General features: G+C 44.1%; 3 protein-coding genes and 1 non-coding gene across 6 annotated transcripts in view; 1 reads left to right on the top strand and 3 right to left on the bottom strand.

Moving 5' to 3' along the window:
• Window positions 1-11,663: 11,663 nt before the first annotated feature.
• LOC135268107 (HLA class I histocompatibility antigen, C alpha chain-like) lies at window positions 11,664-15,095 on the bottom strand. Of its 2 annotated transcripts, none has more exons than XM_064380593.1 (7): window positions 14,516-15,095; window positions 14,118-14,387; window positions 13,601-13,876; window positions 12,754-13,029; window positions 12,515-12,631; window positions 12,045-12,095; window positions 11,664-11,938 (listed from the first exon to the last, which is right to left on the bottom strand). In XM_064380593.1, the coding sequence occupies exons 1-7, from the start codon at window positions 14,577-14,579 to the stop codon at window positions 11,871-11,873; spliced, it is 1,122 nt and encodes a 373-aa protein (XP_064236663.1). In that variant the 5' UTR covers window positions 14,580-15,095; the 3' UTR covers window positions 11,664-11,870. The 2 variants fall into 2 exon arrangements, with proteins under 2 accessions (XP_064236663.1, XP_064236664.1); XM_064380594.1 differs by having other exon boundaries at window positions 12,045-12,077.
• An 89-nt stretch (window positions 15,096-15,184) lies between these two features.
• On the bottom strand, window positions 15,185-21,677 carry LOC105728057 (large ribosomal subunit protein uL10-like). The gene is made up of 2 exons (XM_064380595.1): window positions 21,587-21,677; window positions 15,185-16,673 (listed from the first exon to the last, which is right to left on the bottom strand). The coding sequence occupies exon 2, from the start codon at window positions 16,608-16,610 to the stop codon at window positions 15,687-15,689; it is 924 nt and encodes a 307-aa protein (XP_064236665.1). The 5' UTR covers window positions 16,611-16,673; window positions 21,587-21,677; the 3' UTR covers window positions 15,185-15,686.
• Window positions 21,670-27,298, bottom strand: part of LOC105728061 (HLA class I histocompatibility antigen, A alpha chain-like) — a 26,199-nt gene continuing 20,570 nt past the window's right edge. The window contains exon 5 of one of the 2 annotated variants that reach the window (XM_064380592.1): window positions 21,670-21,749. In XM_064380592.1, coding sequence (XP_064236662.1) covers window positions 21,721-21,749 — 29 coding nt within the window. In that variant the 3' untranslated portion in view covers window positions 21,670-21,720. The remainder of the gene's footprint in view (window positions 21,750-27,298) is intronic. The other variant, XM_021666268.2, reaches the window with a different exon arrangement.
• Window positions 26,297-26,403, top strand: LOC135276629 (U6 spliceosomal RNA). Its single transcript, XR_010344167.1, has one exon. It is a non-coding gene; the product is annotated as a U6 spliceosomal RNA (small nuclear RNA).

Genomic DNA, 27,298 nt, shown 5'->3' with positions numbered 1-27,298 from the left:
TCTTTACATCTGTTTCCACCCCTGATTTTATGTTATCAGTGTCACATATTACACCTCAGCAGCCTGGCAGGCTGGAAAGTCGCAATGTTGCAGTCATCAGTCTAAAATTTGTAGACCAGGCTGGCAGACTGGTAATCTAAACTGTAGTTGCTACTGTCATCTTGAGGCAGAATATTTTCTTGTCTTGGAAGCCTCACAGTTTGCCCAAAGGCCTTCAACTCATTCAAAAAGTCTCTTTCACATTTTTTAGGGTAATTTCATTTCATAAAATCAACTGAGGCTAAGTGCGGTGGCTCACACCTGTAAATCAGAACTTTGAGAGGCTAAGACAAGTGGATCACCTGAGGTCAGGAGTTTGAGACCAGTCTGACCAACATGCTGAAACCCCATCTCTACAAAAAATACAAAGTTAGCTGAGTATGTTGGTGGTGCATGCCTATAATCCTAGCTACTTGGGAGGTTGAAGCAGGAGAATCGGTTGAGCCCAGAAAGTGGAGGTTGCAGTGAACTGAGATCGTGTCATTGCACTCTAGCCTGGGTGACAGAGTGAGACTCCATCTCAGGAAAAAAAAAAATCAATTGATATCAGGTTTTAACCACAACTGCAAAACACCATCATAGCAACATATACATTTAGTGTTTGATTAAATAACTAGGTACTATGGTTTAGTCAAATTAACACGTAAGACCAACCATAGCAGCCCATGCTTCTGAACTTGGCACCCATAAATCTTTTCTTAAACCATACTTAGTCTCCAAATAAAAACAATTATAAAGTCATACTTTTGCCAATGATAATACAACTATGTTACATCCAACTAAAAACACACTAACACTTTCCCCAGAAAAAGATTCAAACTGAATGCATGATATGCACTCTTCTCTTTGATATACTGTAACCTAAATACCATGTTTAATAAAAGTTAAACCATCATTAATAAAAGGGAACTATTATTAACACATCTTATGTTTTATTGTAAGATGATAAGAAAACAATGAAAATAAAGGCATTTGCTTAATACATGTATGGATATATATACACAGACATAAATATCTTTATAAAAAATAAGGAAGTAATAGAACATTTACCGTCTCTATTTCTGTAACTGGTCACATGGTTACAGCTGGTTATTTTTTTATTTACCTATTTATTTGAAACAGGGTCTTGTTCTGTTGCCCAGGCTGGAGTGCAGTGGCATTACCTTGGCTCACTACAACCTCCACCTCCTGGGAACAAGTGATCCTCCTACCTCAATCTCCTAAGTAGCTGGGACTACAAGCACACCACCAAGCCTGACTAATTTTTTGTATTGATTTCAGTAGAGATGGAGTTTCAGCATGTTGCCCAGGTTGATCTCACATTCCTAGACTTAAGCAATCTACCCGCCTCAGCCTCCGAAGTGCTGGGATCACAGGCATGTGCCACCATGCTGGCCACAGCTAGTATTTATAAATAGCTTTTTTCACCAACCATACCATATTTCCATTACTTTCAGCAAGTCCCTCAGTTGATCAGGTTTCTTTTCCTGCTTGGGTGACTCAAACATTCATCCCTGAAGGGTACGGGTCATTAGTAGTCCTGCCTGACTAGGGCTGTTGTAGTTTTTGACTTTAATTATAGGACAGAGTATGACTAAGAGATGCTCTAACACCTCTCCTGTGTTCCAAACAGTCTTATTTGCTACCAGTGCATAGTAGCAGACCAATTTCCCCCTGATGACCAGGACCAATCACCCCAGACAGTGCAGTAACCCCTTCCTTTGTCTGTTGATTCAGAAGCATGAGGAGCTGAAGGGGCTGGGTGGCTGTCTTAGCTTTCAGCTCAGTGGAATCATTTCTGTGTTTCCTGAGGGGGCATTCCACCCTTTGGAAAACCTCTAGACCCTCAACACATAAAGTTGTGTGGATAGGAAGCAAAGATTTTGCAAGTGGAACTCTATAGGTAATAGTGAATCTTGTGACTCCCATTTCTATTTGGTTATTTCTGGACACAAAGATCTTGGCTATGGGATGAACAGCACCATATGATGGATGCTGATTCAGAGTGTATGCAACTTCTGGAGAAAGTTGTATAAACACCCACAAGTTATTATTAATAACTTTGCTGACACTGTAACTGCATGCTCAAAAGGCCATACTACCCTTCTGTAAAACCAGCTGCTTCAGGATGATGGAGAACACAGTAAGACCTGTGAATTTCATGGGCCCATTGTGGCACTTAATTTTCTGTGAAGTGAATTGCTTAATCCCAAGCAACACTGTGCAGGATACCATATAGTAGATATGGCATTCTAAAGTCCATGAATATTGCTTTGGCAGAAGCACAACTTGCAGGGAAAATAAATTTGTATCCAGAGGAAACATCTGTTTCAGGAAGAACAAACCCCTGCTCTTTCCTCGAAGGTAATTGTTCAATGTAATCAACCTGCTCCAGTGACTGGTTAATCACCTCCAGGAATGGTGTCATATTGGAGACTCAGTGTAGGTTCTGCTGATGGCAGATTTGGTACTTACCCAGCAGTGGTTGTAGCCAGGTGGACTTTGGTGAGTAGAAATCTATGTTACTGAGCCCACACATGATCTCCGCCTGAACCACTGTGGCCATTTTGTTCATGAGTCCACTTAAGCAAAGAGGATGACAGGTATACAAACAATGAGTCATCCTATCCACTTTATCAAAACCTCTCCTGCTGAGGTCACCTTTTGGAATTAGTCACATAAGAGATATCTGCACATTTTTTGCACATTTAGAAAGGTCTATCAATATACATTATCCCCAGAACCTCTTGCCAACAATTTTCCAATCGTGTTCTTTAAAATTTTCTGACCATCCATCAAGCCATTGGCTATAGCCTATGAACCCATATACAGTCACATCTGTGTTCATTTCTCTTTTCAAGCAAAATTAATAACCAGCTACACTACTCAAAGTCCTGTCTACTGGGAATATCTCCCTTCAACACAGTTCTTCTCCCTTCACACATCTCTCCCAGAAGAGATGCCTGCATACCATACAGAACTATTTATACACAGATCTTAGTTTTCCCTTCCTGAGTCAACTAATTTTAAGGAACTATCCTATGAGGCCTTAGGTACAGGCTCAGAGAGAAAGGTAATGTAGCAGAACTGGGAGCCATGAGCATGTGGGACATTTCCTGGTGTTATTTAATTGTGCCTTCAGGCTTCCTTCAACCTGAGCTCCTGTATACAAATTCCTTTAGTTGATGGAGTGCTGCTGTGCACACTCAACATTATGGCTTGTGGGTCAGACAACACCCTTTACTAAGGCCCAATTGCAAGCCAAAAGCTTTTCTCAAAAGGAGAGTTGTTATCTGCAGAGGGTGGCAGGGCTTTGCTCATGGCTTCCAGTCCTGCCACATTACCTTTTCTCTCCTAGCATGTATCTGAAATAATTCTCTGTGATTCACTTACAGGAGGCTGCCAAAGTCTCCAAGTAGGTCTCTGTCTGCCTCTGTCAATTTAATCTCTGTTGCATCCATTGGATCATTTTATTCAAGTGGCAGAGCAACTTGCACAGCAGCCTGGACCTGTTGCAGAGCCTTCTTATGTTCTGGGCTCCACTCAAAACTAGCAGCTTTTCAGGTCAGATCCTTTAGTAAACGGGCAGGAGTAGCACACCCAAATGAGGAACATGCTGCCTCCGAAATGACACTGCAGTGGGTGTTGTGCCTGCTTTTTGGTTGTTGGAGGAGCCAGATGCAACGCATTATCCATCACCTTAGAAGGACTGTCTTAATCTGCCCCAATCACTGGACCCCTAGAAATTTCTACTGGGGGGGTAAGGGGGATCCTGATTTTTATCAGATACATTTCCCATGCTCTGACATACAAACTTATTTTTATTTTTTTTAATTGCATTTTAGGTTTGGGGAATATGTGAAGAACATTCAAGATTATTGCATAGGCACACACATGGCAGTGTGATTTGCTCCCTTCCTCCCCATCACCTATATCTAACATTTCTCCCCATGCGATCTCTCCCCAACTGCCCACCCCTCACTGTCCCTCCCCTATTTCCCCCCGACAGACCCCAGTGTGTGATGCTCCCCTCCCTGTGACCATCTGTTCTCATTGTTCAACACCCACCTATGAGTGAGAACATGTAGTGTTTGATTTTCTGTTCTTGCATCAGTTTGCTGAGAATGATGGTTTCCAGGTTTATCCACGTCCCTACAAAGGACATGAACTCAACGTTTTTTATGCCTGCATAGTATTCCATGGTGTATATGTGCCACATTTTCCCTGTCCAGTCTATCATCGATAGGCATTTGGGTTGGTTCCAGGTCTTTGCTAATGTAAACAGTGCTGCAATGAACATTCGTGTGCATGTGTCCTTATAGTAGAATGATATATAATCCTTTGGATATATACCCAGTAATGGGATTGCTGGGTCAAATGGAATTTATATGTCTAGGTCCTTGAGGAATTACCACACTGTCTTCCACAATAGTTGAACTAGTTTACACTCCCACCAACAGTGTAAAAGTGTTCCTATTTCTCCACATCCTCTCCAGCATCTGTTGTCTCCAGATTTTTTAATGATCGCCATTCTAACTGGCATGAGATGGTATCTCAATGTAGTTTTGATTTGCATTTCTCTAATGACCAGTGATGATGAGCATTTTTTCATATGTTTGTTGACCTCATATATGTCTTCTTTTGTAAAGCATCTGTTCATATCCTTCACCCACTTTTGAATGGGCTTATTTGTTTTTTTCTTGTCAATCTGTTTTAGTTCTTTGTGGATTCTGGATATTAGCCCTTTGTCAGATGGGTACATTGCAAAAATTTTTTCCCATTCTGTTGGTTGTCGATTCACTCTAATGACTGTTTCTTTTGCTGTGCAGAAGCTGTGGAGTTTAATTAGGTCCCATTTGTTTATTTTGGCTTTTGTTGCCAATGCTTTTTGTGTTTTGGTCATGAAGTCCTTGCCCACACCTAGGTCCAGAATGTTTTTGCCTAGGTTTTCTTCTAGGGTTTTGATGGTGTTAGGTCTTATGTTTAAGTCTTTAATGCTGGAGTTAATTTTAGTGTAAGGTGTCGGGAAGGGGTCCAGTTTCTGCTTTCTGCACATGGCTGGCCAGTTTTCCCAACACCATTTATTAAACAGGGACTCCTTTCCCCATTGCTTGTTTTTGTCAGCTTTGTCAAAGATCAGATTGTTGTAGATGTGTGGTGTTGCTTCTGAGGCTTCTGTTCTGTTCCATTGGTCTATATATCTGTTTTGGTACCAGTACCATGCTGTTTTGATTACAGTAGCCTTGTAGTATAGTTTGAAGTCCGGTAGTGTGATGCCTCCCACTTTGTTCTTTTTGCTTAGAATTGACTTGGCAATGTGAGCTTTCTTTGGGTTCCATATGAAGTTTAAAGTGTTTTTTTTCCAGTTCTGTGAGGAAGGTCATTGGTAGCTTGATGGGGATAGCATTGAATCTGTAAATTACTTTGGGCAGTATGGCCATTTTCACAATATTGATTCTTCCTAACCATGAACATGGAATGTTTCTCCATCTGTTTGTGTCCTCTCTTATTTAGTTGAGCAGTGGTTTGTAGTTCTGCTTGAAGAGGTCCTTTACGTTCCTTGTTAGTTGTATTCCTAGGTATTTTATTCTCTTTGTAGCAGTTGTGAATGGCAGTTCGTTCTTGATTTGGCTCTCTTTAAGTCTGTTATTGGTATATAGGAATGCTTGTGATTTTTGCACATTGATTTTGTATGCTGAGACTTTGCTGAAGTTGCTTATCAGTTTCAGGAGATTTTGGGGTGAGACAATAGGGTCTTCTAAATATACAATCATCTCATTTGCAAATAGAGACAATTTGACTTCCTCCTTTCCTATTTGAATACCCTTTATTTCTTTTTCTTGCCTGATTGCTCTGGCTAGAACTTTCAATACTATATTGAATAGGAGTAGTGAGAGAGGGCATCCTTGTCTAGTGCCAGATTTCAAAGGGAATGCTTCCAGTTTTTGCCCATTCAGTATGAGATTGACTGTTGGTTTGTCGTAAGTAGCTTTTATTATTTTGAGATACTTTCCATCAATACCTAGTTTATTGAGGGTTTTTAGCATAAAGCACTTTTGAATTTTGTCAAAGGCCTTCTCTGCATCAATTGAGATAATCATGTGGTTTTTGTCTTTGGTTCTGTTTATGTGGTGAATTACATTTATAGACTTGTGTATGTTGAACCAGCCTTGCATCCCTGGGATGAAGTCTACTTGATCATGGTGGATAAGCTTTTTGATGTGCTGTTGCAATCAGTTTGCCAGTATTTTATTGAAGATTTTTGCATCTATGTTCATCATGGATATTGGCCTGAAGTGTTCTTTTCTTGCTGAGTCTCTGCCGGGTTTTAGTGTCAGGATGATGTTGGTCTCATAAAATGATTTGGGAAGGATTCCCTCTTTTTGTATTGTTTGGAATAGTTTCAGAAAGAATGGTACCAGCTCCTCTTTGTATGTCTGGTAGAATTCGGCTGTGAACCCATCTGGACCTGGGCTTTTTTTGGTGGTAGGCTCTTAATTGCTGCCTCGACTTCAGACCTTGTTATTGGTCTATTCAGGGTTTTGACTTATTCCTGGTTTAGGCTTGGGAGGATGCAAGTGTCCAGGAATTTATCCATTTCTTCCAGGTTGACTAGTTTATGTGAATAGAGTTGTTTGTAATAATCTCTGATGATGGTTTGTATTTCTGTGGAATCTGTGGTGATATCCCCTTTATCATTTTTTATTGCATCTATTTGATTATTCTCTCTTTTCTTTTTTATTAATTTGGCTAATGGTCTGTCTATTTTGTTGATCTTTTTGAAAAACTAGCTCCTGGATTTATTGATTTTTTGAAGGGTTTTTTGTGTCTCTATCTCCTTCAGTTCTGCTCTGATCTTAGTTATTTCTTGCCTTCTGCTAGGTTTTGAGTTTTTTTGCTCTTGCTCCTCTAGTTCTTTCAGTTTTTGAAGATAGGGTATCAATTTTAGATCTTTCCTTGCTTCTCATGTGGGCATTCATTGCTATATATTTTCCTCTAGACACCCCTTTAAATGTGTCCCAGAGATTCTGGTACATTGTGTCTTTGTTCTTGTTGGTTTTGAAGAACATCTTTATTTCTGTCTTCATTTCATTGTTTATCCAGTCAACATTCAAGAGCCAGTTGTTTAGTTTCCATGAGGATGTGCGGTTCTGAGTTAGTTTCTGAATTCTAACTTGATTGCACTGTGGTCTGAGAGACTGTTTGTTATGATTTCAGTTCTTTGTGTTTGCTGAGGAGTGATTTACTTCCAATTATGTGGTCAATTTTAGAGTAGGTGTGATGTGGTGCTGAGAAGAATGTATATTCTGTGGATTTTGGGTGTAGAGTTCTGTAAATGTCTGTTAGGTTTGCTTGATCCAGGTCTGAATTCAAGTCCTGGATATCCTTGTTAATTTTCTGTCTCATTGATCTGTCTAATATTGACAATGGAGTGTTAAAGTCTCCCACTATTATTGTGTGGGAGTCTAAGTCTGTTTGTAAGTCATTAAGAACTTGCTTTATGTATCTGGGTGCTCCTGTATTGGGTGCATATATATTTAGGATCGTTAGCTCTTCTTGTTGCATTGATCCTTTTACCATTATGTAACATCCTTCTTTGTCTCTTTTGATCTTTGTTGGTTTGAAGTCTATTTTATCAGAGATGAGAATTGCAACTCCTGCTTTTTTTCCACTTACATTGTTTTTAAAAGTCTTTATTTAGTTCTGCCCTGATATTTATTATTTCCTTTCTGCTAATTTTGGATGTGGTTTGTTGCTTTTCTAGTTTGTTCCTTAAGGTTCATTGTCATATTATTAATTTGTAATGTTCCTACTCCTTTTAGGTAGGCATTTACTGCTGTAAACCTCCCCTTTAGCCCTGTTTAACTGTATCCCACAGCTTTTGATATGTTGTGTTTCCATTTTCATTTGTTTCAACAAACTTTTTGATTTCCATCTGAATTTCCCTGTTTACTCAATGGTTAATCAGGAGCACGTTGTTTGGTTTCCATGTATATGTCTAGTTGCCGATGTTTTTCTTGGTGTACATTTCTAGTTTTATTCCACTGTGGCCAGAGAAGATATTTAATATGATTTCAATTTTTGAAAATTTGTTGAGACTTGTTTTGTGGCTTAACATAGGCTCTCTCCCGGAAAATGTTCCTTGTGTTCATGAAAATAATGTATATTCTGTAGTGTTAGATAGAATGCTCTGTAAACATCTGTAAGCTTTATTTGGTCCTAAGTTCAGTTTAAATACAATGTTTCTTTCTTAATTTTCTGTGTAGATGATCTGTCTAATGCTGAGGTTTAGATGTTGAAGTCCCCACTATTCTTGTATTGGAATCTCTCTCTCTTGTTAGATGTACTAATGTTACAGGCTGCTCTTTGTTATAAAAGAAAATGATGTGGGGGCTGCATTTCATTAAAAGAAAAATCTTACTGAGGGCTTCCATACCCTCACTATCTGCCTAAATAATTTCTTCTTAACTCCTGTATCATTGCCAGAATCTAAGCCAAAATGAGGTGACTCAGAGAGGCTGGGACTGTGCAGAATGCATTTTAGTAGAAACAGCTGAGTGGCAGTGGTGATATCCAGTTTCCAGGTGCAGCAGTGACATCTGTCCTAGCCTCAGGGTCCAGTGTCCAGCACTAGAATGTCAGAGGTGTGAGCAGTGGTGTCTGTGCTTAGCAGCAGGGGCAATTGTTCCTAGGAGGGACCTGATCCTGAGTGGGCTGTGGATTTTGTTCCTGGTTGTGTAATTTCCAGCCTTGTTCTGTGGCCTTCCCCACAATAAAATTAGCCCCCAATAGCAGATATACTGCTTTATGTGTAAATTACAGAAATCTTTTCCATCGTTTGCTCTAAGAAGTGAATGAGAAATCAGTCTGGGCCCAGTGTCAGAGAGCAGCATTCATAGGTGTTCTTTGTGTGAGAGCCACATCCTGAATTGTCTACCTGGCCTCTACCCCATGGTGGAGAGATCAGCAGGGAATATCACATCTTACAATTGATGATATACATCCTGCCTTTTATTTCTGAGAGAAAAATCTTCTTTTAAACAAGGTTTGAAAACCCACCCCATCCACCCACCCTGGGCACTCTGATCTCTGATCTCAGTGGTTCCCAATCTGGATTCCAACAGGTGGGGCAGGGGCTTAGAAAATACTCAGGCCACTTCCCAGAACACCTGTCTCAGAGTATTATGCACAAGACCAAGCCATCATTTATATAACAAGCACTACAGGTGAGGCTGATGCACAGACATGTGGGATCCTGGTGTTCTTGACCTGGAGACCAGAAACTTAGGCTCCAGTCTTGTCAAAAATCTAGAATCTCTTGCTCAACTCTGGACTTCTTGGATCCCAGCACCATGTCCAGGTGATTCCTGTGCACATGGGAGGTCCTCGTCTCAGTGTCCTCTAGGCGTGGGGTCAGAACTGTGCAGTCTGCTCTCAGTATGGTCTGATCAGATCCCTTAGAACTGAAGGTCCAGGGTTCAGTCCTTGCACTCATTCTCTTCTATAGCCAGTCACTTCCTTGGTGCCTTCATCCATGCTTGAGGTTATAAGTATTGTTTATATGGCATGACCTCCTAAATCTATTTCCCCAGCCCAGTCTATTTCTCGTTTTCCCTAACTCTGGAGTTGTCTGTCCAACTGCCACCTGCATTCCTAGTAGACATCTCCTTCACTGAGTGCCTGGGATGCCCCCTCCTCAGCATGCTTCTGCCAGAGTCTCCCCATTTCCACAGCAGCTCCACCCTTCTACTCACTCATTTTACAACCGTGGGTGTCCTTGATTCAACTTTCTCACACCACAGATACAATCCATTGGCAAATGCTGTGAGCCCATCTTAAAATGCATCCAGAATCCCCTCACGTCCCACTATTTCCCCTGCTCACACCCCAGTCAAGGTAACGACATCTCCAGCCTGGAATACTGCACTCGCTTCCCACTGTTTTCCCTTCTGCCTCCCTCGTCCCTGTCCTCTCAATTCTGTTCTCAGCACAGCAGTCAGAGCTCCTTTTAAAAGAGAAGTTGTACCACATCTCTCGTCTCCTCAAAACTGTCTGCTACCTCCCCATCTTACTCATAGCAAAGGTCAGGTGCTTCTCCACACCCTCCAGGCCCACCTGCCCTGGCTGTACCTTTGACTTCACCTCAGATTCTCTCTCTCCAGCCCTCCTGGCCTCCTTGCTCTCCTGGGAACACAGACACCTTCCTGTCCTAGTGCATTTGCACTGGAGGTTCCCCTGCCCGGAAAGAACTTCCCCAGACATCCTCGTGGACACTCCTCATGCCCCTCAACTCTTTCCTCAAAGGTCACCTTTGCAACGTAGTGCACACTGACCCCCACCAACACAACAGCCACCTTACCTGTCCCCAATGCCCACACCCTCGATTATCTGCCTCACAGCACTTCCCATCTTCTAGCACTTTCCTTCCTTGCTCTGGTTATAGTGTATCAACCGTCTGCCTCTTCCCACTGGAACACATGCTCCACAAGGTTAGAGATTTTTCTGATTTTACTTCGGTGATGTTCCCAATATGCAGAACCACTCTGTCCTATGTCTGGCCGACAACGAAGTTCACTGTAGAGCATCTCCTATTCTAAAGGCAGTTTCATTAACATAGACTCAGGCCAAGTGCTATTTCTTGGCAGCTATAGCACAAGGAACCCTCACACTGGCATCGAGGCTACCTGTGCTTTTCTCAGCAGGGCTGCTAGTGTGTCCTCCCTTCTCCATCCCTCCCCCCAAACCAACTCCCAACCCACACACACCCCTGCAAACTGCAGCACACAATAGCGCTTCTCTCTTCAGGAAGAATAGTCCTTGATGATGGGTCCAATTTCGCAAACAAATGTAAGTCTAAATCAGACTCTGCTTTATAGATTCATGAGCTGGGATTGGAGCCAGCACCAAGATCACTGGAACCAGGGCAGGAAGAGAGGGCGGGAGAGCAGAGCAGAAGAGGAGCCCTGGAAGGAGGGCAGGAGCTGATTGGGTCTGAAAATTTGTCTCAGAAACACAGAGACTCCTGTGTGCAGGGGCTACTCTGGGCAATGTGTGAGCCTCTGTGGTCACAGCTCCTGATGGACAAGTTTCCACTGAAGGGACAAGGACAATGGAGCAGTGAAGCTGACCCAGCTGAGGACTGACCACATAAAGCCCATGATGGACTCAACAGCAACTGGGCACAGGCCCCATCCACACTCAGCTCCTCACAGCCTTCTCCATCCCCACCTGCAACAGACTCAGCACAGCCAACATGTGGATTCTGGAAGGTTCTCAGGTCTTTATTTCCTCTCTCAAATTTTAGGAATTGACTTATTTATTAACCAATCAACTTCTCATGGAAAATATTTGAGAAAACACATTTATATTCAGATTCTTATTTTCCGTCGGGAAATAAGCAGTTACAGCTCAGTGCACCATGAAGTTGAAACAGAGATGAAGACCCTCAGCCCCACCTCTCTGGAACAGGAAAGATGACTGGGGAGGGAACACAGGTCAGCATGGGGACAGGGGTCACGGTGGACATGGGTGTGGGCTGTCTCTCCACCTCTTTATGTTATGCTAACAGGGACACAGGCACATTCAGATGCCTTTGCAGAAAGAGATGCCAGAGGCTGTTGAAGTCACAAAGGGGAGGTGTGGAGAAATCCTGCATCTCAGTCCTACACAAGGCAGCTGCCTCAGACTACAGAAAACAATACTCATGAACAAATTCAGGTCAGTCATGGTAAATGATGACACTCTGAACAGTCCACCACACACTCGAAACATCCCAATCAAAGAATCACCATTACCCAGTCCTGTCCAGTCTGCCCCTAACCTGGCCCACTTCAGACCCCCAGGGTCTCACCTTTACAAGCCATGAGAGACACATCAGATCCCTGGGCACTGTCACTGCCTGGGGTAGAACAAAACCAGGATCTGGTCAGAGCCCACAGGAGATGTGGGCCAGGAGGAATTATGGGGTGGGTGAGCTCCTCCACACTCCCACCCCCACCACTTACACACAGCCGGAGAATAGCTCCCTCCTTTTCCACCTGTGGGAAGAAAATGTCCTGTGAAAGGCAGGGAGGAGGCAGGGCCATGAGATTTTAGAGGAAACTCCTAGTCTTGGACCCAAGAGATATTTCTAGAATGATGACTACACACCCAGGGCAGGATCAGGAAACACCAAGAAAGCAGGTGTAGGTCCTGGACAAACTGCCCTCCTAAGGTCTGTCCTTAGCAGGGACCTTCCCTGACTTGTGAATGCTGGAATCAGGTCCCCATCACCACGATCATCAAGTTGATACACCTGTCCTTCATTGTCACATGTACTTCATAAAATAATAAGTGCTGGCACACGACCCCAGGCTGGGTCGGCCCATGTGTGGATGGTGCTTCCCAGTAATTAGGCAAGGAACACTTCCACCTGGGGCTTGAAATACCCAGTGTGACAAGAAAACCCAGACCCCACCCCTCACCCCTTCCCTACCTGAGCTCTTCCTCCTCAACGTCACAGCAGTGACCACAGCTCCAATGACCACAGCTCCTAGGACAGCCAGGCCAGCAATGATGCCCATGATGGGGATGGTGGGCTGGGAAGATGGCTCTGGGAAAGGAGGGGAAGGTGAGGGGCCCTGACCCCAGGCCTCAGCTCTGACCCTGCTGAAGGTTCCAGAAGGGCTCTTGCTTTCCCTGAGAAGAGATGTGAACCCCTAACCCCCTCCTTACCCCATCTCAGGGTGAGGGGCTCCAGCAGACCCTCATGCTGCACATGGCACGTGTATCTCTGCTCTTCTCCAGAAGGCACCACCACAGCCGCCCACTTCTGGAAGGTTCCATCCCCTGCTGGCCTGGTCTCCACAAGCTCGGTGTCCTGAGTTTGGTCCTCCTCATCCCGCTGCCAGGTCAGTGTGATCTCCGCAGGGTAGAAGCCCAGGGCCCAACACCTCAGGGTGGCCTCTTGGTTAGAGATGGGGTGGTGGGTCATGTGTGTCTTTGGGGGTACTGATGGGAAAAGTCAGAAAATTTAGGCAATTTGCATCTCTCATGGGACACCTCAGCATCATCCACGGGACCATCCTGAGAATGGAGAGGACACCTGGGGTGGGGAAGGGAGCACAAAACCCAGACACCAGCCTGGACACAGCACCTGCAATAATCTATTCTTTGAAAACTTCTAGTCTCTGAGGTAAGAACAGGACTTCTGGTCCTGACTTGGCTGGAGACTGAGGGAATGAGAAAAGCTGGAATAGGACCTTCAGACACATTGAGTGTGAGGCAGAGAACAAGGCCTGAGAGAAAAAGTCACGGTGCCGAAGGCGGCTGCAGGGGTCAAAGGGGACCCCTGATCAGTATTCCAGGAACCATCTTCCCCTCCATTTCCTCAGAGACATCATCCCTTAATTGTCCTAGAGAGCAGAGGGGGCCCTCAGAGGAAACTTAGGAAAACTCACGCCATTCTTCATTCAAGGGAGAGCGATATTCTAGCGTTGATCCCATTTCCCTCCCTTTCTCGTGGGAGGCTATCCAGAGAGATCTATAGGAGATGGGGAAGGCTCCCCACTGCCTCTGGTACCTGCGCGCTGCAGTGTCTCCTTCCCGTTCTCCAAGTATCTTTTGAGCATCTCCACGCACTCTCCCTCCAGCTGTGCCCTCAACTGCTCTGCATATTTCTCTGCCTCCAACTTGCGCTGGGTGACCTGAGCCGCCGTGTCCGCGGCTGTCCAGGAGTGCAGATCCTCGTTCAGGGCGACGTGATCCTTGCCGTCGTAGGCTATGCGGCAGTACCCGCGGAGGAGGCGCCCATTGGGCTCCAGGTCGCAGCCAAACAACACCTGGAGGGTGTGAGACCCTGGCCCCGCCCTTGCGGTCAGCCCCGCCCACCCAACTCCCCCACTACCAAACCGCAGGGATTTGGGGCTAAACTGAACATGAAACTGGGTAAAGGCGCCTTGGGGCTCTCTCGGGTCCAGGGTACGAGCGGGTTCTGCAGCCTCGGGGTGGATCTTGGGCCCAGAGACTCAGTGGGACCCGGGCCGTCCGTGGAGGATGGGGAGGGGTCGTGACCTGCGCCCCGGGCCGGGGTCACTCACCGGCCTCGCTCTGGTTGTAGGAGCCGCGTATGTCCCGCAGGCTCACTCGGCAAGCCTGTGCGCAGGCCTCTGCTCTCCGTGTCATCAGGTCCCAATACTCCGGCCCCTCCTGCTCCGCCCACGGCACCCGCGGCTCCGTCTTCGGAATCGCGGCGTCGCTGTCGAACCGCAGGAACTGAGTGTCGTCCACGTAGCTCACTGCGAAGTACCGAGGCTCCCCGTGGCCAGGCCGGGACACAGTGGTGCTGAAATACCTCAAGGAGTGGGAGCCTGGGGACGAGGAGGGGCTGAGACCGCCGAATCTCCTCTCGGGGCGGCTCCCTGGGTCCTGCGCCCCCACCGGGCGGGCCCCTCGCTCCTCCCAGCAGAGGCTGTTTCCCTCCCGACCCCGAACTCACTCGCCCCGGTCTCAGTCAGGGCAAGGGCCCCCGAAAGCAGCAGAAGGAGGATTCGGGGCTCCATGGCCCCAGCCTCGGTGTCTGGGGAGAATCTGAGTCCGGGTAGGTGACTGGGGGCCTCAGAACCGGGACCGCGGCGACGCTGATTGGCTTCTCTAGAAACCCGGCACCCAATGGTAGCGGGAACTGGGGATAAGCCTAGAGTATCCAGGAAGAAGGACCTGACAGGTTGGGAGAAGTGAAACTCGGGGGAGTGGGGAATCCCCAACGCGGCACTTCCCCAATGCAGACAGCCCCTCGGTGCCTGAGACCCTGAGACCCACGCCCGGAACCTAGGACTTTGTCCTGATCCCTTTTCTCCTGCACCAAGCCTCTTTGTTACACTGTCTGCCTGAGTCCTGGCCAAGGATCTGTTTGTGGAAACCAGAGAGAGACCCCCAGGCTGCGCCCAACCCCTTTCCCTTCACTTCTCGTCCTGGAATCCCCGTCCCTGAACTGGACTCCCTGCCTCCCACTCCTTACCTCTCCCCTTGGACCTTCGTGCTAGGAAGCTCACCACAGGGAACTTGATGCCAGAGAGTGAGCTCGCCCTGGGAATGGAGGTGTAGAGAGGGATTTTCTCTCTACACCTGGCGAAGTTTTGCCTGAAGGCACCTATAGAGATTCTCATAGAGACCAGTTTCCTTTTTATTAATACAGTAGGTAGCACAATATTAGTAATCCCTGAATGATTAGGATTCCAATCTGTAAAAGACCTGTGTCAAAACAGCATTACAGTTAAACTCTCAAAGCGCCTAAGTTTTACTTTCCCAGTCTACGAATCTGTGACTCCGGTTTGTTGCATTTAAAATTATCTTCATTCCCTAGCTGGAGCTTCCCTGTGTGAGTCCAGAACATCTCCTGAATACAAAGAAGCAGGTTTGTTACTGTATATTGAACCGGGAGCCTGTAGTCACCATCTCAAAGTTGCCAGTGCTCGGTGCAGTCCCAATGCTCTTCACCAGCGCTCAAGCACTGCCTGCTTTCGTGAACTATGCACATGTAAGCACTGTGCATATTTTATTCGGACACTTGGAATTTTTGTAACCCCCTTTTTTTTTTTACTTTTTAAATAAGAGTTTATTTCCTTGTTTTGCAAATAAAGCTGGCTAAGTTGGCTGCTTTCTGGTGATTAGTCAAAGAGACCAAATCCCATATCCTCATCCGACTCCTCCGACTTCCTTGCTTCAACCTTAGCTGGGGCTGCAGCAGCCATAGGGGCAGCCACCGCAAAGGCAGATGGATCAGCCAAGAAGGCCTTGACCTTTTCAGCAAGTGGGAAGGTGTAATCAGTCTCCACAGACAAGGCCAGGACTCGTTTGTACCCATTGATGATAGAATGGGGTACTGATGCAACAGTTGGGTAGCCAATCTGCAGACAGACACTGGCAACATTGCGGACGTCCTCCAGGAAGCGAGAGTGCAGAGTTTCCTCTGTGATGTCAAGCACTTCAGGGCTGTAGATGCTGCCATTGTCGAACATCTGCTGGATTACCAGCCCAAAGGAGAAGGGAGAGATGTTGAGCATGTTCAGCAGTGTGGCTTCACTGGCTCCCACTTTGTCTCCAGTCTTCATCAGCTGCACATCACTCAGGATTTCAGTGGTGCCCCTGGAGATTTTGGTGGTGATACCTAAAGCCTGGAAAAAGGAGGTCTTCTCGGGCCCCAGACCGGTGTTCTGGGCTGGCACAGTGACTTCACATGGGGCAATGACACCAGCACGGGCAGCAGCTGGGACCTTATTGGCCAGCAGCATGTCCTTGATCTCAGTGAGGTCCTCCTTGGTGAACACAAAGCCCACATTCACCCGGATATGAGGCAGCAGTTTCTCCAGAGCTGGTTTGTTTTCCAGGTGCCCTCGGATGGCCTTGAGCATCATGGTGTTCTTGCCCATCAGCACCATGGCCTTCCCACAGAGGAACATGCGGATCTCCTGCATCTGCTTGGAGCCCACATTGTCTGTTCCCACGATGAAGCATTTCGGATAATCATCCAATAGTTGGATGATCTTAAGGAAGTAGTTGGACTTCCAGGTTGCCCTGTCTTCTCTGAGCATCACGGCGGTGCATCAGGGATTGCTACGCAGGGTTTAAAGATGATGTCACTTCCACGAGGACACCTGACAAGAGAAGGAACCCTTTTTTAAAAAAAATCATAGGGAAGCCATTAGTTTTTAGGCAGTCCCACAAATTGTATTAAATACTGAAAGCAAAGAGCCCCCTCCCAGGCTCTTCCACTGCTTTAGAATTCTTTCCCCTGCTCCTTTTCCTCACCTCCTGCTTCTCCAGCCCTTCTCTCTGCCCCTCTCATCCCTCACACCTTCCTGTACCCTCAGTTCCCATTGCCCAGTCACTCTCAAATTGTGGCACTGTAGAGAACAGTTCCTTTTCCCTAAAAACTTTCTTTTTGTCCCTTTCTATTTAATCCTTGCCTCCCACCCTCACCCGTTCCCTTTACTCAACAACTACCCTGCTTTCTGTGACCGCAAGAGTGAAATTTCTAGAATTTCATGGACATGCAATTATATGTGATGTAGTCCTTTGTTTGGTCTGTCACTCAGCATAACAATGTTTGAGATGATGATGCCATTCATTCATTTTTGTTGCTGAGCAGCTGCCCAGTATTGCTGGAATCCCAGTTTACTCATTGGTTTCTCTATTCTCCAGTTGATAGACATGGGGATTACTCCTGTTAGGGTGTGTTATTAATGAAGCCACTATAAATAACTGCTCACAAGTGTGGCCTTAAATTTTTTACTTCTTTTGGATAAATACATATTTGTGGAATTGCTGGATCATGTGGTAATGGATGGGCAGCTGTATAAGAAATTGCCAAACAACTTTACAAATTGGCTGCAACATTTTTTGCATTTGCATCAGCAATATCAGACTTCCTATTTGTTCCATATTCTTGCCAGTATTTAGACTTATCATATGTCTTTTTAACTTTACCTATTCCAGGTGTTGTGGGGTGGTTACTCACTGTGGTTTTGACTTGACTAGTGTTGTTTACTATCTTTTCATGTTCATCTAAGACACTTATTACATATATTCTATGAACTATTTGGTGAATTCAGTGATTAATTTCAGAGATTTTTTCTGAATTCCCCAGTGTTTTTTACATATGCAATGAAGCTGGTGACAAAGAAAGACATTTATTTCTTCCTTTTCATCTATTTTCTTTTTTTCTTTTTTTTTTTTTTTTGAGACGGAGTTTCGCTCTTGTTACCCAGGCTGGAGTGCAATGGCGCGATCTCGGCTCACCGCAACCTCCACCTCCCGGGTTCAGGCAATTCTCCTGCCTCAGCCTCCTGAGTAGCTGGGATTACAGGCACACGCCACTATGCCCAGGTAATTTTTTTTTGTATTTTTAGTAGAGACGGGGTTTCACCATGTTGACCAGGATGGTCTCGATCTCTTGACCTCGTGATCCACCCGCCTCAGCCTCCCAATCATCTATTTTCTTTTAAAATTATTTGTTTGTAATAGAGATTAGGTCTCACTATCAGGCTGGTCTCAAACTCCTGAACTCAAGTGATCAGCCTCCCAAAATGCAGGGATTACAGGTGTGAACTGCCATGCCTGGTCCTTCTATTGGTCTTATATTTCATTGTCTTGCCATGTTGCACTGGTTAGGATTCCTGTTACATGTTTAAACAAGAATGATGAGAGCTGACATGTTTGTTTACAAGGAACTTAAACAAATTTACAGGGAAAAAACCCAGCCCCATAAAAGAGTGGGCAGAGGATATGAACAGACCCTTCTCAGAAGACATTTACGTGGCCAGGAAACATATGAAAAAAGTTCAATATCACTGATCATTAGAGAAATGCAAATCAAAACCACAATGACATATCATCTCTTGCCAGTCAGAGTGGAAATTATTAAAAAGTCAAGAAAAAATAGGTGCTGGCAAGGCTGTGGAGCAACAGGAACACCTTTACACTGTTGCTGGGAATGTAAACTAGTTCAACCATCGTGGAGGACAGTGTGGCCATTCCTCAAAGATCTAGAACCAGAAATACTATTTGCCTCAGCAATGCTGTTACTGGGCATATACCCAAAGGAATATAAATCATTTTACTATAAAGACACATGCACATGTATGTTTACTGCAGTACTATTTACAATAACAAAGACAGGAAACCAAACCAAATGCCCATCAGTGATAGACTGGATTAAGATAATGTGGTATGTATACACCATGGAATACTACACAGCCATGAAAAGAATGAGTTCATGTCCTTTTCAGGGACAGGATGAAGCTGGAAGCCATCATCCTCAGCAAACTAACAGAGGAACAGAAAATCAAACACCACATGTTCTCACTTCTAAGTGGGAGCTGAACAATGAGAACACGTGGACACGGGGGGGGGGACATCACACACCAGGGCCTGTTGGGGAGTAGGGATTGAGGGGAGGGACCTTAGAGGATGGGTCAATAGATTCAGCAAACCACCATGGTAGACTATGTAACAAACCTGCAGGTTCTACATGTGTCCTGGAACTTAAAGTAAATTAAAATAAATTAAATTTTTAAAAAGTGCATGTCTTACATGTACACATATGTTCATTGCAGCACTATTCACAATAGCAAAGACTTGGAATCAACCTAAATGTTCATCAATAGTAGACTAGATAAAGAAAATGTGACTGCCTGTAATCCCAGCACTTTAGGAGGCCAAAGGGGGCAGATCATGAAGTCAAGTGAGGGAGACAACCCTGGCCAACATAGTGAAACAACATCTCTACTAACAATACAAAACTTATCTGGGCGTGGCGGTGTGCACCTCTAGTCCCAGCTACTTGGGAGGCTGAGGCAGGACAATCGCTTGAACTCAGCAGGCGGAAGTTGCAGTGAGCTGAGATCATGCCACAGCACTCCAGCCTGGTGACAAAGTAAGACTTCATCTCAAAAAAAAAAAAAAAAAAAAAAAAAAAAAAAAAAAAGAAGTGGGAAATATATACCATAGAATACTATGCAACCATTAAAAAGAATGAGATCATGTCCTTTGCAGGATCATGGATGGAGTTGGAGGCCATTATCCTTAGCAAACTAACGCAGGAACAGTAAACCAAATACCACATATTCTCACTTATTAGTGGGAGCTACATGATGAGAAAACATGGACATGTAGAGGGGAACATCACACACTGGGGTCTACTTGAGGGCAGAGGGTGGGAGGAGGGAGAGGATCAGGAAAAAGAGCTAATGGGTACTAAGGCTTAATACTTGGGTGGGTACTAATGGGTACAGAAATAATCTGTACAACAAAACCCCATGACACGAGTTTACCCAAATAACAAACCTGCACATGTACCCCTTAACTAAAAATAAACGTTACAAAAAAAAAAGAAAAGAAAAGAAAAGAAAGTGCATATCTGGAAACTGCATACAGTCTGGTTCTGTGTTTTTCTTAAACCAAGTCACACAATTTCTACTCTTCATTGGAGTGTTGATTCATGCAGGTTTTTGTCATTATTGATGTGATAAGTTTTAGGTCTACCATGTTATTTTCTCTCAGTTTTGGTTTCTCTGTTTCTCCTGTCCTGACCAATGACTTCTTATTAGAAACCATACAAACAAAAGAAAGTAGAAAAACATTTTTAAAGTGCTGCAAGAATAAAAGGTCAACTAAGAATTCTATATCCAGCACAGATATCCTTTAAAGAAAGGCAAAATAAGGAGATATTTCAGGTAAAAGAAAATTGAGAGAATTTGTCACCAGCAGATCTGCACAATAACAATTGGTAAAGAAAATTCTTCAGGCTAGAGGCAAATGATACCAGGTGGAAAATGAGATTATCAGAAAAGATGAAGATGATAGAAAATGGTAAATATTGAGCTCAGTGCAAAAGGCTATCTTGCTCCCCTCATTTACTCTTACTTTATATACATCAAATTGTTTAAAGATAAGAAAAAGTAAAAAGTTCTTTTTTTGTGGGGCTTATAACCTATATAGATATATTACATATAATACCTATATCATAAAAGATGAACATTTTATAGAGGATAAATAGTTGCAAGATTTCTATATTTATGAGTACTAGTACATTATTAACTGAAAGTGAACTATGAAATGTTAAGAATGAGTTAAATTCTGAAGGAAATTGAGACACACAAAAAAATTCAAAAGATAAACAAATATCAGAGATGGTTTTTTTGAAAAAAAAAAAAAATCTTAGCCAGTTTTGAGTCTCATCATCCTATGATTTCAGAACTATTATGAATACAAAGGTAATCAAAGAACAGTCCTGCCCAGAAAGAGGAGTTATCCCTAAATATGGTGGCCCTGGGAGAGCTGGCCCTCCCTGCTGGACCTCCTCCACGTGGGCACTTTCTGCAGTGACTCCGTTGCCCTGTTATTCCACTCTACCCAGCAACCTGACCCAAGAGACAGCAGACCCAAAGGGTGTCTGCTGCTGCGTCCACACTTGGAGAAGGAAATCTTGATAGTGTCAGTACAGTACGAGCCAGGATGACAGCTCACGCCTGTAATCCCAGCAATTCAGGACACTAAGGCAAAAGGATAGCTTAAGGTCAGGAGTTGGAGACCAGCTTGACAACATATGAGAACTTCATCTCTAAAAAATAAAATAAAAATAAGTAACCTTAGCTGGGCGTGGTGGTGGGCACTTGTATTTCCAGGTATTGGGGAGGCTGAGGTGGGAAGATCCCTTGAGCTCATGAATTCAAGGCTGCAGTGAGGTATGATTGCACCACTGGACTCCAGCCCAGAACAGAGGGACATCTTGACTCTAAAAAATACATTGTAAATCTTTGCTCACTATGGGTTATTTTAGTTATTATTTATTCGATGTATATTTTGATTTTATTTTACTGGCAGCACAATAAACCAGGGCATGCTGAAACTAGAAATCACATCCACTTTCCAGTGTTAAAAAGCCTAGTCCAGGGAGGTGAGGAGATGATCCTCCTTGGCTTTGAGGATTCAAGGAGAACGAGATGGGCTGGTCAGGAAGCTTTTTACTTGGAACCTGGAGGATGAGCAATGACATCCCTCTCTGCACCTTAAAGCTCATCCTGGACATCCACCTCCTGGGAGCAGAAGCAGCGCAGCAGCGCCACCTGGTGGTTCATGCGCTTCTTTTTGCAGATCACGCACAACCCTGAGATCCACCTCTCCTTTGCACTTGGGATTTCTTCACTGGATACCAGGTTGAATCGACTTTCCTGTAAAGCAAAAGAAGCGTGAGGTTGCTGGGGGAGGAATGGTGTCATCTCCACCTTTGGCGAGATCCATGTCACGTGTTCAGAGGAAGGGCCAGGCCTTACTCCCCACGCAGAGAGGAGGCTCTGGCCATGAATGCGCCTGTGGAGAGGCGAGGACCAGCTCCCTCTACACTGATGGCCAAAAGCCTGCAGACGGTGGGGAAGGCTTCACCTCAGCTATGTCCTATCAGGTTCTTCCAAAAGTCAAGGAGTAAACCTGTATATTGCCTCTGGCGATGTGAGCTCCATGCACACTTAGAAGTGAGGTCACCCTGCTGGGGGTCCTAGGGTTGCTAGTTGTTCTGGGTGCTCGGTGTCCAGAGAGGAAAATGCAGAGGAGGCTTTGTGCAAAACAGGAACCATACTTTATAAATTACTTTTTCATTAGCCTTTGTGTCATACAATAAAATATAGGACTCCAAAAGGAAAAAAAACTCTCTAAAATTTGTATCCTTTAATAAAATGTAAACACCCATTAACCACCAGGGATAGACATTTGGGGGGCAAACCGGAAGGCTCATCATTTGCCCAAGCCCAGTAGTAAACTCTTTTCTCTTCTGACTTTTATGATAATCACTTCTTTGTTCTATTTTATAATTTTATCATCTAAAATTATAATTTAGTTTTCCCTTTAGAAATATGCTTTGCTCTCTTTTATTCTACAGATTCTCCTTGAAATGTATATTGTGTGGTAGAGCTTCTCATAGTGTGCATTTTGCTGATTGCTCCCTAAGGCATAGTTCAATATGTATTTCTATTACCTGTATTGCCTCTAAATTGGTAATTGGCTATGGATGTTAGCTTAGCTTCAGGCTTGATTTTTCACTTGGACTTGTTTGATGGTACTGGCTTCTGTTCTTCCATCAAGAGGAAGAACCAAACATTAGATTTTTCTTGTATTGTGTTAATTGTCATTGCTATTCAATGGCTAAATCTGTTAATTTATGATGGGTTGCAAAAGAGTTATTATAGTCTCAGTCTCTCATTACTTCCTCACTTATTATCTGATAATTTCTAAAGTAAGAGATTTACCCTCCTCTTCTTTTTATTTACTACTAGAAACTTGTTTTTTGAGAGTTTGTTTTTTGAGCCAAGCATCTACTCACCTATGACGTAGCAATTGCACTCTTAGTTATAAACCAATAAAAATGCATGTATGTGTGTGCCAAAATATATAAAAATATTATTCATAGCAGCACAATTTGTAAAATCTGGATACAAAACAATTGTCTACCAATAGTGAAGGGATGAGAAGTGTGAGCTATTATAAAGTAGAGCATTGGACAGCCATGGGACTGAATAGGCTACAACCACGCACGTCAAGATGATGAGACCCAGGGACAAGATGGTGACTACATAATGCCATTCAACTAGAACTGGCAGAACTAATCTGTATTAAGAATCAAGAGTGGACTTCTACCAAGATGGCCTAATAGGACCAGCTCTGGTTTGCAGTTCCCAGCAAGAGCAAGCCAGAAGTCAAGTGATCTCCACATTTCTAACTGAGGTCAGGTTCATCCCATTGGGGCTGGTTAGACAGTAGGTGCAGCCCAAGGAGGGCTACTGAGGCAGGGTGGGGTGTTGACTCACCTGGGAAGCCAAGGGGCTAGAGAACTCCCTCTCCTAGTCAAGGGAAGCCATTAGGGGCTTTTCTGGACACTCTAGCACTCTGGCTCATATACTGCACTTTTCCAACGGTCTTCACAACCCACAGACCAGGAGATTCCTTCTGGTTCCTACAACACCAGGGCCCCGATTTCCAGCACAAAACTGGGTGGCTGTTTTGGACACAGCAGTTTTCTATATTTTTTCTCATATCCCCCTGGCACCTGGAACTCCAGCGATACAGAACCGCTCATTCCCCTGAAGAAAAGGGAGCTGAAGCCAGGGAGCCAAGTGATCTGGCTCAGCGGGTCCGACCCCCAGGAAGACCAGCAAGCTAAGATCCACTGGCTTGAAATCCTCACAGCCAGCACAGTAGTCTGAGCTCAACCTGGGACATGAGCTCGGTGGGGGGAAGGGGAGTCCGCCATTGCTGAGGCTCAAGTAGGTGGTTTTAACCTTGCCTGTGTAAACAAAGCCCTTGGGAAGTTTATACAGCAACTGGCCAGAGCCCATGGCAGCTCAGCAGCACCTCTGCAGGCAGTGACTAGATTCCCTTCTTGCTGGGCAGGGCATCTCTGAAAAAAAAGCAGAAGCCCATCAGGGACTTATTAAAAAAAGCTCCTACCTTCCTGGGACAGAGCACCTGGAAAAAGGGGTGGTTGTGGGTTCTGCTTCAGCAGACTTAAATGTCCCTGTCCAGCAGCTCTGAAGGGAGCAACAGATCTCCCAGCACAGCACTTGAGCTCTGATAAGGGACAGACTGCCTCCTCATGTGGCTCCCTGACCCCCATTTATCCCAACCAGGAAACACATCATACAGGAGAGCTTGGCTGACATCTGGCAGGTACCCTTCTGAGACGAAGCTACCAGAAGAAGGAACAAGCAGCAATCTTTGCTGTTCTGCAGTCCCCACGGTTGATTCCCAGGCAAGCAGGGTCTGGAGTGGACCTCCAGGAAACTCCAGCAGACCTGAAGCAGAGGGGCCCGATTGTTAGAAGGAATACTAAAAAACAGAAAGAAATAGCTTCAAATCAACAGAAAGGACATCCACTCAGAGACCCCATCCAAAAGTCACCAACTTCAAAGACCAAAGGTAGATAAATCCATGAAGATGGGAAGAAACCATCACAAAAAGGCTGAAATTGCCAAAAATCACAACACCTCTTCTCCTCTAAGGGATCACAATTTCTCACCAGCAAGTGAACAAAACTGGATGGAGAGTGAGTTTCATGAATTGACAGAAGCAGGCTTCAGAAGGTGGGTAATAACAAACTTCTCCTAGCTAAAGGAGCATGTTCTAACCCAATGCAAGGAAACTAAGAACCTTGAGAAAAGGTTAGATGAAATGCTAACTAGAATAACCAGCATAAAGAACATAAACAACTTGATGGAGCTGAAAAATCCAGAGTGTCTACTCTAGGGTGGGGGAGGGTGGTTCATACAGAGTAGGTCCCAAAGGTGTTTCCAGGAGGCTGTGACTGCTGTACTTTGATGTGGGTGTTGTTTGCCTGAGTGTTCACTTTGTGAAAATCCACTGCCCGCTTGTGGATTGTCCCCTTTTCTCCATGCATGCTGTCCTTCACTCACATATACATTTCTGATATTTTCAAGCAATTCTATCTGCAGTAAGAAGAATCACTCCTACTGTACATCCTTGGAAATGCTGCATTGAAAAAATTACTGTTTTTTTTTTAATTCCAGGAAATAAATACATATAAAGAGGAGAATCTACAACAAGAGCAGTAGGCCCTGGAGCTGACACCAGAACAGCTTTTGTAATTGCTGCCGAGCCAGGAACTAGGAATCAAAACCAAAACAGGCCCATGGGAGGTGGAGGATGTGAAATGATGCCCCAGTAGTGCATGAATGAATGAGTCATGGGTGGTGGCTCATGGCTTGGCTGGCCAGTCACCAACTTGAAGAAAACAGAGTTGGAAAATTGGGAGGTAGAGGAGAGAGGTACACAAAGACCTCCTCCCATAGGCAGAGAGTGTGAAGATAGTGGTTGTATGTGGATGCCTACCAGAAGGTCTTTAGGGGATGGAGCTCCCTGTAATAAGGTGGGTAAGATGGCTTGATGGATGAGGCCACTCAGCCACAGAGGGTTTGCTCATGGAGTCCCTGCACAAAATGGCCATGATGGCTGGGATGGACACTGTGTGGGCACAGCAATTGAGTCAACACTCACCAAGGATGACCTGGCAGCTGCCACCGTTGAGGGCCCAGCATGCCAAAAGCAGCTGTTTCTTTGGATCAAAAAAATGAAACAGGCAATGGTAATTAAGAATAAAATAGCATTTTGACAGATAAATATGCCACTAAAGATACAGTAGAGGTTAAAATAATTGTGAAACTATGAACAAGATTATATCAATGGGAAGAACTTACTACAAGTAAAGAAGTTAAAATGGTTGCAGAATTTTATTTCCCTTCAGGCATATCCAGAATGTTTTACAGATAAGTTCTACCAAAACTTAGAAGAAGGTTACTGAACTTACACATAATATTCAAGAGAATGAAGAAACATGGAGAAAGCCAGTGAACTCATTATTGTTTATGCATAAATCACATAGATTCTAAAGCCAGCTAGGGAACACATAACAGAAGAACATGATAGGATAATCACTTCTAAGCAGTTAGACATAAAAATACTGAGAAAAATAGTAGTAGACTGTGTTCACTAATGAGCTATAAGCAAATTAAATATCCTGCCCAGGTTATGCATCCCAAGAATACAAGAATATTTAAACTTTAACTCTGTAACGCAACTTACCACTTAATTAAAGAATAAAAGACAGAGACAATTACATTTCACTAGATGCAGAAACTACTGCAGATGAAATCCAACACTCCCTCTCACCCACATTTCTTTAGTTATCTCCACTTTTAATAACTTGTGATCAGTGCTCACTTTGGCAGCACATAGATTAAAATTGGAACAATACAGAGAAGATCAGCATGTTCCCTGCACAAGGGTGACACACAAACTTTTGAAGCATTCCATATTTTTAAACTCTCAATAAATTAGGTATTGAAGAAACATACCTCAAAACAATAAAAGCCATCTATGGCAAGCCCACAACCAAATCATACTTAATGGGCAAAAGCTGGAAGCATTCCCCTTTGACACCAGCACAAGACAAAGGTGCCCTCTCTCATCACTCCTATTCAACATAGTATTAGAAATTCTGGCCAGTGCAATCAAGTAAGAGAAAGAAAGGATACTCAACTAGGAAGAGAAAAAGTCAAATTGTTTTTGTTTGCAAATGGCATGATCCTATATCTAGAAAACCCAATAGTCTCAGCAGAAAAGCTTCTTTAAGATGAGAAATAACTCCAGTAAAGTTTCAGGATACAAAATCAGTGTGCAAAAGTCATAAGCATTCCTATACACCAACAATAGACAAGCAGAGAGTCAAATCGTGAATAAATTTCTATTCAAGTTTGCCAAAAAAAAAAAAAAAAAACCAGAATAAGAAGCCTAGGAATACAGTTGACAAGGGAATTGAAGGACCTCTTCAAAGAGAACTATAAACCGCTACTCGAGGAAATCAGAGAGGACACAAACAAATGTAAAAACACCCCGTACTCATGGATAGGAAGAATCAACATTGTGAAAATGGCCATACTGCCCAAAGTGATGTATAGATTCAATGCTATTCTTATTAAACTACCATTGACATTTTTCACAGAATTAGAAGAAATGATTTTAAAATTCATATGGAACCAAAAAAAGCTTGTAAGTCAAGACAATCCTAAGCAAAAAGAACAAAATTGGAGACATCATACTACTCGACTTCAAACTATACTACAAGGCTACAGTAACCAAACAGCATGATACTGGTACAAAAACAGGCACATAGATCAATGGAACAGAATAGACAACTCAGAAATAAGACCACACA

The sequence above is a fragment of the Aotus nancymaae genome, unplaced genomic scaffold, assembly GCF_030222135.1.
Source record: "Aotus nancymaae isolate 86718 unplaced genomic scaffold, 86718_ANA_hifiasm-v0.15.2.pri h1tg000027l, whole genome shotgun sequence".
Lineage (NCBI taxonomy): Eukaryota > Metazoa > Chordata > Mammalia > Primates > Aotidae > Aotus > Aotus nancymaae.
This window is presented reverse-complemented; position numbering and strand designations above follow the sequence as displayed.

Excerpts from the sequence above, each read along its gene's own strand:
- LOC105728057 (XM_064380595.1), bottom strand. The coding sequence starts at position 16,610 with ATGCTCAGAGAAGACAGGGCAACCTGGAAGTCCAACTACTTCCTTAAG.
- LOC135268107 (XM_064380593.1), bottom strand. The coding sequence starts at position 14,579 with ATGGAGCCCCGAATCCTCCTTCTGCTGCTTTCGGGGGCCCTTGCCCTG. Across the intron at positions 14,388-14,515 it reads CCTGACTGAGACCGGGGCGA|GCTCCCACTCCTTGAGGTAT; the intron begins GTGAGTTCGGGG and ends CCTCGTCCCCAG. Across the intron at positions 13,877-14,117 it reads CTACAACCAGAGCGAGGCCG|GGTCTCACACCCTCCAGGTG; the intron begins GTGAGTGACCCC and ends GGGCGGGGCCAG.